Source organism: Diprion similis, chromosome 4 (assembly GCF_021155765.1).
Source record: "Diprion similis isolate iyDipSimi1 chromosome 4, iyDipSimi1.1, whole genome shotgun sequence".
In the NCBI taxonomy this organism is placed as follows: domain Eukaryota; kingdom Metazoa; phylum Arthropoda; class Insecta; order Hymenoptera; family Diprionidae; genus Diprion; species Diprion similis.
In genome coordinates this window covers 22264406-22275941 of record NC_060108.1, presented here as the reverse complement: position 1 = coordinate 22275941, position 11536 = coordinate 22264406, and the positions used below count along the sequence as shown (strand labels likewise).

General features: G+C 35.3%; 3 protein-coding genes across 4 annotated transcripts in view; 1 reads left to right on the top strand and 2 right to left on the bottom strand.

Moving 5' to 3' along the window:
- Positions 1 to 145: 145 nt before the first annotated feature.
- Positions 146 to 1706, bottom strand: LOC124405398 (uncharacterized protein F13E9.13, mitochondrial). Its single transcript, XM_046880262.1, has 6 exons — positions 1530 to 1706; positions 1200 to 1282; positions 998 to 1138; positions 716 to 915; positions 499 to 626; positions 146 to 401 (listed from the first exon to the last, which is right to left on the bottom strand). Exons 1-6 carry the CDS (start codon positions 1603 to 1605, stop codon positions 214 to 216), a joined length of 816 nt encoding a protein of 271 aa, XP_046736218.1. The 5' UTR covers positions 1606 to 1706; the 3' UTR covers positions 146 to 213.
- LOC124405394 (uncharacterized aarF domain-containing protein kinase 5) overlaps positions 1487 to 11536 on the top strand; it is a 71246-nt gene continuing 61196 nt past the window's right edge. Inside the window, exon 1 of the mRNA XM_046880255.1 lies at positions 1487 to 1609. The gene's annotated coding sequence lies outside the window, so the exon portion shown is untranslated. The remainder of the gene's footprint in view (positions 1610 to 11536) is intronic.
- LOC124405400 (tumor protein p53-inducible nuclear protein 2) overlaps positions 7358 to 11536 on the bottom strand; it is a 38006-nt gene continuing 33827 nt past the window's right edge. For both annotated transcript variants that reach the window (XM_046880268.1, XM_046880267.1), the window contains exons 2-4: positions 10220 to 10398; positions 8919 to 9292; positions 7358 to 7786 (exon numbers count right to left, since the gene is read on the bottom strand). In XM_046880268.1, coding sequence (XP_046736224.1) covers positions 7631 to 7786; positions 8919 to 9292; positions 10220 to 10373 — 684 coding nt within the window. In that variant the 5' untranslated portion in view covers positions 10374 to 10398 and the 3' untranslated portion in view covers positions 7358 to 7630. The remainder of the gene's footprint in view (positions 7787 to 8918; positions 9293 to 10219; positions 10399 to 11536) is intronic.

The window sequence follows — 11536 nt, the reverse complement described above, 5'->3', positions numbered from 1 at the left end:
ATCAGTTTCAAAGGGGAAAAATAGTTCAAATTAATAACAATGATTTATTTTCAAAGCTTAAGAAAACACTGTTGGGTACGCGTTTATATTAAATGTATAGAAAATTTATATAATTAATAATTCGTATCACATTGCTATAACGTGTAACTTCCGGTGAATTATTTTAACATAAATTCGCAATTTGTAAATGCTCAATATCTGCTTATTTTCAAGCTATTGGAACTTTTCAAGTTTTCTTATGAGGCTGTCGACTCGCCCTGAATCCACTGCGTTTTCCCAGTGTCCATCAGTTTTGAAATATGTTCCAACGATAACTGCATCTGCTGTAAGGTATTTTTCTAAATTTTCAGTAGTCACACCTGAACCGACGATGACCGGCCCTTTCGCCACCCGCTTCACTTCTGCAATAAAATTTTTCATACAAAATGACAACTCAACGCGCATCACAATATGTAGTTTCATCTCATCAATATTTCAAATTTTGTTCCCAATCCGTACCCTTAACTTGCGCAGCATCCGCCGGATCACCAGTAGCAGATCCTGTTATTATAACACCATCCGTCAAGAAGAACTCAGCTGCCTTGGCCGTCTCGGATAAACTCACATCCGATGTAATAGAATGTGCGCTAGAATTAAACTAAAAATATTAATCATCTAATTGTGATTAGCGAATTATAAATCTATAATACTAACATGAGCATTTCACCGTACCAACCTGTGTTTCTTCTTGATGTCGGAAAATACAAGAACATTTTCGGCGTCTATTTGTCTACGGTATCTCAACAAACTCCCAGCACTAGCGTCCGTGAATCCTTCGTCAGCAATATGGGAGAAAACGAAACCTTCAGCTCTGATAAACTGAAAATCAGCTGCCTGTGCCACGGCGATTGCCTCTTTATTCGCTCCTGCTAAAACCTTTTTATCATTCGATTAATTTGAGGATCATAACGAAGGACCATTAATCAGATAATCAATTGGGGAAATTCTTTTTCGATACCTGAACCCCACAAGGCACGTGTCGAGGAAGAATTTTTCTGACCTCAGAGCAAACTCTCGTCATTAAAGCGGTAGTTTCCGGAAGCAAGTCTTTAGCTTGAACGTACGGGATGTCGTGCATATTTTCCACCAGAACGCCATCCTGAAAGACAGATTGACGAAACGTTAATAACTGTGAAATGATCACGCAAATATAAACTGACCACTTTGCAGCTGGCATAAATCGCGGCGTCGTCGAGTGCCTCCGTGATAATTCTTTTAACACTGCCTCCGTATCGTGGTGTTCCTAAAATAAAATACCGATTGCTTATCGAACGACCTGAAAGATGGAAGTCGCGTAAAACTGCATAACGTGCGTTTTTACATTGATTAAACAAACGTCTGGGGAACGAGAAATTTTTTAGCACTGTCAATTGCCATTCGAAGTTTTCCCGCCGTCGACGAGCTGCGCGCACGGCGTCTAAATTACGTCAGACGAGAACCGAGTGATCGAGGTTAGTTGAAAAGCACGTGAAAAAAAATCAGTACTCCACCTGGCAATCCGCCCACGTGTATCATCCCTATCACCGAGCACCCGGTCTTCGTAAATACTTTGCGAAACCTCAACATTTCGGTGAGTCAAAGACGAAAAACACTCTCCGTATTCTTTCACACGTCAACTTGCATCCTGGCATAAATTTTGCGTTGTATAGTACATATTATGCCTATATACATACAACCAATTCGGAATAACTTTATCCCAACCGCAATTCTGTCCGAGAGTGTACAATTTATTGTTAATACAGGCGTAGCTGCGTTATTTTCTTCCACAATGCGTTGCGCGTTCGGACTTCTTGCAAGTGTATAAACGATACGAACAGAACTGCTGCGTCCTCTCCGAATAATACAGCGAAATAAACGTCGTCGTCACGTTTGCGCGTAGTGGTATAGCAGGAATAATTCTTGGATGAGATACGTGGAAACGCGGTAAAAATGCGAGCATTTGCATGTGTGCGTAAGTCGGTTCTGCGGCATTCGACGCCGGCGATCAGACGTTTCAACGTATTAGTGACTGTCCAAGTTATTTCGGAGTTATCCGAAGAATACTGCGATACGTATGAGAAAGCCCGGTTTTCGATTTCACAATTTATTTACACAATGCAATTTGCTTTGTGCTAAATTCTGAATTCAACTGGGATCGTTAAGATATCAGGAGTGAAAAACATGTCTCGCTCGAAGAGTATCATATTTGATGATAAAAGTAATCGTTACTTGTAATATTTTTTCACACTAACTATAACTCAATGTAATCAAATAAAAGCTCATAACTTTACCTGCTTCTTATTTTCATGCCTACAGATTGTTTAAGCTTGAATGACAAATGTGCCTTGTAAATATTTCAAGATGTAACGAAGATTTTTAACTTATCTGTACTTGAAAAATCCTCAAGTGAAAACAAAGCAACATTTTTTCAAGTCCTTTGACTTAGTTTCCGTCTTTGATTTTTTTTCTCAATTTCATAGAAAGAAATTTCACCACAATTATGAATATACGGGTACTGAGGAAGATAACATTTACATAAATTGACAAAGAGATCGTTTTAAATCTTTTATTTATGTTTTTATCACATTTTTCATCTCCGCAGAGGAATTTCATCATTTATTATTACAGTCGTACTTTCTTGCGATCTACGAAAAATACAATATATGTGTATTACCCTAACATGTATATGAGTTATTATTCTTATTTTCATTTTTTTCACTTTTCTTTTTTTGCATTCATGTTCTCCAGTGAGACTATAAGGAGTTAAGTAATTATTTTATTATAATTACGAAAAATGTACAATTATATACGCAAAGTTAATTATAATTAATCATTATATGCGATATATATAATATGATTAATATATCGTTCAATTCTTAGTTTGTCTTATTTTTCTTTTTTTTATTCGATTCCGTCAAACAATTTTTTATTTAATATTATCATAATTATTTTAGTTTATTTTCCTCGTTTGATAATAGTTCGCAGCTTTTTGTTCAATTATTTCAATCATTCATTTTTACTATTTTTAACTTTAAAATCAACTTTGCAATCTGTTGGGCTATGTCACAGCCAGTATATTTTGTTGAATATATGTATGGTACAAACAACATTTTGATACTTGAAAATCAGATCGCCTCTACTACGGACCCGAACGTTACAATATTTTATACTTATTGTAATTATAATATACATAATTATTACTTTTGCGAGAATAAATTATTATAATCGATTAGATATTTATCGGCTACTTTGTTTGCTTATTCGCATATTTTTATCATTTATATCGCAAATAAATTATACATCTTCTCACAGTTCACACCGATTGCAATGACGTACTTTATACTCGCGTCACAATAATTATAATGTCCAATAATATATCGTAAAATAATAATAATAATGATAATAATCTAGATATACGGTAGTGGAGGAATTAAACTCGCACCATTAGGGTTGAACACGCTCAGATGGATCGATATATTTATAAAAGATTTTCATTAAATTTGTCACAATATAAATCGGTGTGCAATCAAATTACGTAATGTAATGTATAAATAGTTCTTTCTTGCGCTTTAATCTCTGTCTAATCTTTAATAACCTGATTTGAGGCAACAAAGCTATAATATTTAGTTTTGTTTATAGTCTAGATTTCATTCCTCAATTTACACTCTAAAAACATGTGTATAGTATGCATACATGTATACATATATTTATTTATTTCGCTTATTTTTATTGATTCACAGTCAATCTGTCAATCTTACTATTAGTAGATAATTAGAGAGCACAAGACAAGTTTCGCAATATAATTCGTCTTCGTTAGTAAGTATTGCTCTTTCAACAATTAGTAATGAACTTCTTAAGGTGTGTGTGTGTGTGTGTGTGTTTTTGTGTTTATATTTATTGTTATAACATATGCACGCCAACTGTCATTATTCATATTTTGGACCGAAAAGATTTCCTCTCAAAGTTACAAGATGAAACACGCGGTATTTTTGCAACTTATACCACGTTTATATTATACTATTCCACCCCGATGCAACGTGCTTCGTTTTACTTTGAATGACATTAAAGACAATTTTAATTAATAATTTGAAAAAATATATGCATGCGTGTGTACATTATTGGTAAAATATTCAACAATTCGTTGAGAAAAGTTTTCAGCTTAATATAGATATTTATTAAATATATTTTTGACTCGTCAGAATTCATTATTTTAACCGTGCGCAATTATCTAAGGTTTCGCAGTAATCGAACGTTGCATTTCCGTTATGTATAGTTGTATCACATTTGAAAATTTATGGTCTAGCTAGCTATTGACTAATTATTAACAAGATGTATCCTATATTATTGAACGAACACAAACTAAGCACAATTTCATTGTGCAACAACATTTAATCGAACTCTCTATATTATTATATGTATTGAATTAATTATAATTCTCTTTATTCTCTTTCTTTGCTTTTTTTCACAAACATCGACGAAAGTATATAAGAGTTCATGAGCACACAGTAATTGCTGCGCATCTATGTAATGTATTTAACATATATGTAATTTATTTTCTATTATATTAGTTTATATATTTGAACACGGATGAAGGAAGATCGCACCAGACAAATTGCGAATGAACAGCGAAGGGAGAGTTTTTGTAAAGGAGAAAAACAATCAAACTAGAATTTCGTGACTTTATTCATCTCAAAACAAATAAGTGGGCTTTCTCTTCTGAATAAAAATATTACAAGTATAACTAAATTATTACACAACCCGCGCAAATTAAGAAAAACACGCAAAAATCTGCATTTGCATCAACAGATGTTAATCATTCATCGTCATTTTGCATCATGCATCTGCGATTTTTATTCTATTTTCTCATGCTACGATGCAGGGACGGGTTTTTAAAGTAAGCCAATTTATCGGCGTATAAAATATACGTACATGCATACCTTGCGGTGAGTGATTATAGATTTATACACGTAAACGAGTGAAGAAAAAATTTTTTTTTAAAGGAAGCTGCAATATTTTTCGATAAATCACAATAATGGATAAGATCTATAGATGAAACAGATTATTTATACTTTCAATATTTTACGTTATAGCCCATTTATATCCTTCATCGTTAGATGGTTAAAGGGCTCCGCGAAAATACTGCGCTCGTAATGAAAACATTATTCACCACCGCTGACCATTGTCCGTTTTCAACAACACATTCTTTCAGTTTATTGTTAATATAGCGAGCTAGTATATCCTTTATATTATTATAAGTTTATGTTACAATGTTTTATAGGTCTTTTCAACGAGAAAAGGGGAAATCCTTGAATTGGTTCTTTTTCAATTGAGGTGAATACGTCCCTCACAAAGTATCGAATCCTTAATTGCTGTGTATATAGTTGAAAAAAATGTTACCTCATTTTTCAACCTATATTATACGTTCGTCTTCACTCCGAGGCTCTCAGTCAATAAGTCTATGGTTATGTATAATAATTCGCCATCAGATTCGACTTGTTTAGTTCGCAAAGTCGCTCGAAGGAATTGATACAAGGCAGCTGTACGGATATACGATACGGCGTTTTTCTTTAATGCGAAGTTTTTAAACCACAAATAAATGAAAAGCATCCGTATATCCGCATAATGCCACACACGAATTGTCAAGAACCACCAAAAATATCCGCATCTCGCAAAGACTGTGCTCTTACAACTTATGATACAATATAAATTTTTATCGCAAAATCGATCTGATTCATTCCAATTAAAATTCACTCACGGTAATATCCTCGCACCCATTCTGAGCGTGTTCATCACTTGCATACACATGACACAAACCATATTGGTATGCGTAATGAAAGACTTAATCGTTTACAGTGTAATGATGAATAATGATTAATAATTAATTAATGAATTCATAAAACTAATAATTAAAAGTTACAATTAGTTGTATAAAATACTTTTATCATTGTTAGGGCCAGGGTGCACACACTTCTATATATATATATGTATATATATATACTATATACTTATATACGTTTCAAATAACAAACAGATATGAGTGAATGGTTAAGCTTTAAACAAAGGCAGATACTTTTTTTTCCTTTCTTTGATTTTTTTTTCTTTTTTTAACTTTTCTGTTATTTTTTTTTGTCACACACGTTTTCCTTTTTATACGAATATTTTCTTATTTTTTTTTATATCATACATTTTCAAGTTAGGTATGTGTATATGCGTAAATATGTATTTCATGCACATATGTATATGTACGCTATGACGTATATTATATTCCTTTCTAAGACGTGCAGGTTTTACTTACCTACCTACATACAACGGCAAAATTTTGAAAATCTATTAACATAATTTTGTTTATTCTGTCAAATCAATTTCGGTCAACGTTTGGACGAACTATGCATATTTATTAATCAATATTTCCTGGTTTTTTCCATTTCAGACGTTTCATTACTACGTGTGGTATGTATATTGTGTACGCGGATTTTACTTGAGAAGGGTTATAACGGTCTGATCAGTTTCACTGTTGAATTTCTTTTTTCTTTCTTATCTCATTATTCTTCTTCCCCCACTATTCGGCTATATTATTTTTCAATTAACTTTAATCACGTCTCCGTTTACACTTAAAGGTTTCTTTCAAAACGTATATCTTCCGTTAGATGAAATCTTTCGTAAAATATTATTTACATAAACGATTTGGGTCTGATCAATATTCCAAGCTATAGTTGCAGCCTTGTGGTATAAATACTCTGAAAGATGGAAAGAAAAAAATAGAAAAATAAAATGGAAAATTATCTAGCTTGAACGTATTGTAGGAACACAATTTCCTCGCCCGGAAACAATACATCGTTATTTGAATATTGAAAATCACTGAAATAATAGGGTTGTCAAAACCAACCGATTTATACCTAATTACGTGCAAATACGTGATGAGTCATTACACAGAAAGAGAAGAATGAATTTATACTTTTCGCGACAGTTACTCGAAAAAGAATCCGTTCGTAACGTAAGTTAAATCATTAATCTCTGTAATCAAATAAATTTCACTGCGATAGCAGGTAACGTGTAAATATGACGGTAAACATAGCAGTTGTATAATCGAGAAAAATAGAAAAATAAATATTAAATAATCAGTATGAGTAAACATAATTTGAAAATGAACGCGCTTTGAAAGAGAAACGTAACAAAAGAAAGCAAACTCAATAAACCACCTCAGGGCAATTTTTCAACACCCATATATATCCATATACATATCTACGTATGTGTATAATATATATTGCATATATATATGTATATATATGAATAGTATATATAACTGCCACATTTCCTTGACTGTTTGATTTTCTTCAAGTTCTCTTTCCGTTCAGCCTATAAATATCATAATCTGCCGAATACATAAAAGCGCAGTGAAACACTAACGGTATAATAAGAATCATTAATCAAAGTGTAAACAGCCATAAAGATAAAGTAGCGATAGAACAAAAGAATGACAATTTCCTATAGCGTAAGCCACATGGTTGAGAGGTTAATGGGCAGGGGAGGAGATGTGTATATATATAGATATACATGGGGTTTTGTTGGGGGTGGGGGGAGATAGTGTGCACCCTGGCCTGAGATCAGACGACTAGCACTTGCGATTGTTGTTTGCGCCACTGTTTTGCTGACGCAGGCGGTCCTGGCGACGGGGACGTTTACCCTTGCCGCTTGCTACCTCCCTCACCTTGTTGCCACGCTCCATACGACCACGTTTCAGAACCTGCGCTGCCCGGTTCTCCAGAACCTGGATTGAAACGATTCGATTATTGTTTAAGAAATGATCCTTCCTTCCTTTATTTACTATATTTCTGCAAGTTGAAAACGGGTTGAAAATAGGTACAATCGTGATTTTGGCACGAATTTTATTCTTGCAATTTGCGGAGGTTAGGTATACTTGTAAAAGAGATGTGGGGGTCAATACTTAGAAGGGTGAATATTTCGAATGGCTGATATATCGTGAAATTACGAACATGCGAAAATAAAATAACGAAAGATGAATTGTTTGAAACCTTGGTTTTCGAAAGTGTCAGTGACTAGAATGACTACTGATCAGTGACACTTTCAAAAATATAAATAGTTCGAAGAATTCGTATCTCGTTATTTTATTTTCACATGTTTGAAATTTCTACATATCGGCCATTCGAAATATTGACTCTTCTAAATTTTGATCCATACCCTCTTTAGCCATTTTTTTTCAACTACTATCTGGGTAATAGATTTCGTTGACTGATTAATTTCCATCAAGCCCAACGTATCAGGTTTTCGTTTCAAAGACAAGGAATCAAGAAGCTGCCTAATATGAGTGTAGGGTTCCATAATTTCGGGACGTACGAGAAATTAAAGAAATGAACATGAGATGATTTGACTGCGAACCCACGATGTCAACCGTTAGAATTTACACAATTAATAGATACCTACGTATCGATGAATTTGATTCTGACACATTTCACTATTAACATTTTGCTGCATTCACTGTTACAATATCTTCAAAACGGAAGAGCCAACATTATGAATTTACCTGTTATGAGGAGAAACGAGTTCCTAAACATGTGATGTCCGGGTGCGGATTATAGTTCGAACAGACCGTTAGCGAATGGTCGAAATTTGAAATGATCAAAATTCCAAATAATCAAAATTCCGAACGTTACCAACCTTCACAAATACGCGATGAACTGTTCCTCGAAACTGTGAAGGTTGATAACGTTCGGACCATTAACCATTCGGAGTTTTGACCATCTGAAATTTTTACCATTCCAAATTCGGACAACTTGGAATTTCGACGGTTCAGAGTTTTGACCATTCGAAGCTTCAATCCGCACCCTGAAGTCACGACTTACGCGTAGCATAAAAAAAGAAAAATGATCGAAAAAACGCACCTTTTGCGCAATGCGAAGCTGAACAACTCGGGCCTCCTCCTCTCTGGCAGGTCTGTGCTCGTGAATGCCGTTCCTGCGATGGTGGTTCTCCTGAATTTGTTCCCCTCGATTGTGCCTCTGCCTCGGCAAGCTGGGGGCAGGTTCGGCGACGTTGGGGGGTGTCAGGCTGGGGTCGGACTCCGCTGGGGTGTCGGGCGTCGGCGGGGGAGTCTCCGGGGTGCCCGGGGGAGCCGCTGCCCGATAAACGGACATGCTCGGGTGTTCTATCAGCAGATCCTCGAGCGGCGACGTCTCCACGTGGATGGGGCCCGCCCTGGTGAAACACGCGGGCGGCGTCACGTACCATGACTCCTCAAGCGCCGTTGTGGCCTCAACTGTGTTAACGTTATTCCTTGCGTTAGAGATTTACCTTCTTTTTACCATTTCGTCTTAAATAATTTCATAACAATTTTCAATCCCCAGCGATCAACGCGGTGCTTATAAGTAATTCGGTTAGCCTCGTACATACACCGATAAAATTTTCCCATAGATATTAAAGTCTTTAACTACTCATTTCATCTCTCACCGTAAACGTAAAAAATGACACAAGTTTTATACTTTGACCAGAAAATCTGTAGTAGGTATGATGTTACCATTCTTTTTCTATACGTATGAGCCACTCGTATTATATATATCATGTTTTCTGTAGCGACTGTAGCGATAATTTGATGTTCTCGCGTATATGAAGTGATGTTCGAAATCTTGTTGTATCGAAAAACATGTAGTAACATCTAAAGAAACATATTAATATGAAATAAAATTTCCTCAAACAACACAATGACCAAGTGCCACGTTGCGCAAAAAAAAAAAAAAATAAAAATAAAAAAACCCGAGACACCGAGTCGTAAAAAAAAAAAAAAAAACAATCACCGCTAACACCGGTTCGAACGATGACGTAAGACGATGGGCAACTTTTTTTTTTGTTTCAGATCTAACCGCCGTTTATGGGTGTGTATGTATCAATGAGAGATAAAACTCGACAGACTGCAATATACGTGCAAAGACCAAAGTGGTATGACGATAGAGACTAACGCAATGATTAGATGTAGACTAGATAGGAATTTGGATGGCTGACGCTACTTCATCTTGAGATATTGTATCAAACTCTGCATCGGTGAATCACCTAGAAGCTGTCTTCATCGAATCTAGTTTCTTGTTCATTCCCAAGCAAGTATATGATATAGGTACATATACATATATATATAATTATATATACGTAATTGTAAGTAACGAAAGTAGGCAATATCGAAAGCTTTACTTACCAGCACGGTCAATGAGGATCCAGTCATCGCCCTCAACCTCAACCTCTTTAAGCCTAGTCTCAACGGAGAGCGATACCCCGTTTTCGCCATCCTCTTGAACGTCATGAGCGCTAAGACTACCCCCCAGCAGGTAGTTCGCCAAGCTGCTCAGCATTCTGACCTCCTTCCTAGATTACTCGCTGTAAAAAGATAAAGAAAAGAAATTGTTGAAACGAATCTGCAGCATTAGTCCATCCGCGTTAAATGACACCATATGCTTTTAAAAATATGTCTATCCACGCAGTGACCACATTTTTTCATTGCTATATAGCCGATATATCATATTATTGTACAATTTTGGTTCTCGGTATAACGCAGCATTTAGTTGACATCATTTTGATATAACAAGTAGTCGGTTAACCAAATTAGATTCGTTGATGCAACCTATTTAGTACGAAGTACGGCACAAGGCACTACGAAAACTGTGGCAAACATTTTGTATGACATATATTATACACTACCTATATATATATATATATATATATATATATACATATAGAGACTTTTGTATATTAGATATTTCTAGGCGTAAAGAAAGAAACGTGAAAATTGAATCATTTTTTAACGCGGTTCGGTTACACGCACATGCATAACGAATACGCAAACGAAGCTGTGCCTCTTAGAGCGAATAAAAAATTTATACAAACGTCTCGTTTGGCTTGTAGAAAAAACCAACCAGAATGATGAAAAAAAAACCAAAACAAGGAGAAAAAAAAAGCGTTTGAACCTGCATGGTTCACCTCAATTGCCCGAACAATCTTTGATATGATGTCATCGTATTCGCGCTAGCCTGAATGAAATAAAAAACAGAAAAAGCTACAAACAGCGGTTCTCATTCCTGATTTTTGCATATATTTGTAAGATTTTTATTTTGATATTTTTTTTTTTTTTATTCGTGGATACTTTACGCCGTCTGTGAAGCGTATAAAATCAAAATTGCAGATATTTCTCTTCGAGAGAAACGTGAAAGTCAACCTTTCCGCGATATGTTTAGCATGTATATTCGTATGTATATAATATATACACCTTATACGCCGTCAGCAGAAAATTATAAAGAACGAAACGAACGAGAGATAAATTTGTAAAAAATATATAGAGATTGAAATATCGGTGCTACTAAGTCGCATCCGGTTTTCAGCAGCGGCGCGGGTCGAATCCTCGCGATTAGAATTCAACGCATCATGATGATGTAGACGAGGTGTCAAGGCCTGACGTAGAATAACTGCTGCGGCTACAGTATTTCGTCGCATCGCTGATATACATTATAAATGTATTATA

Bases quoted from the DNA above. Each gene is read 5' to 3' on its own strand.
- LOC124405398 (XM_046880262.1), bottom strand. From the start codon at position 1,605: ATGTTGAGGTTTCGCAAAGTATTTACGAAGACCGGGTGCTCGGTGATA. The intron at 1,283-1,529 runs GTGGAGTACTGA...ATTTTATTTTAG, and splicing joins ACACGTGGGCGGATTGCCAG to GAACACCACGATACGGAGGC. The intron at 627-715 runs GTTGGTACGGTG...GTTTAATTCTAG, and splicing joins GACATCAAGAAGAAACACAG to CGCACATTCTATTACATCGG.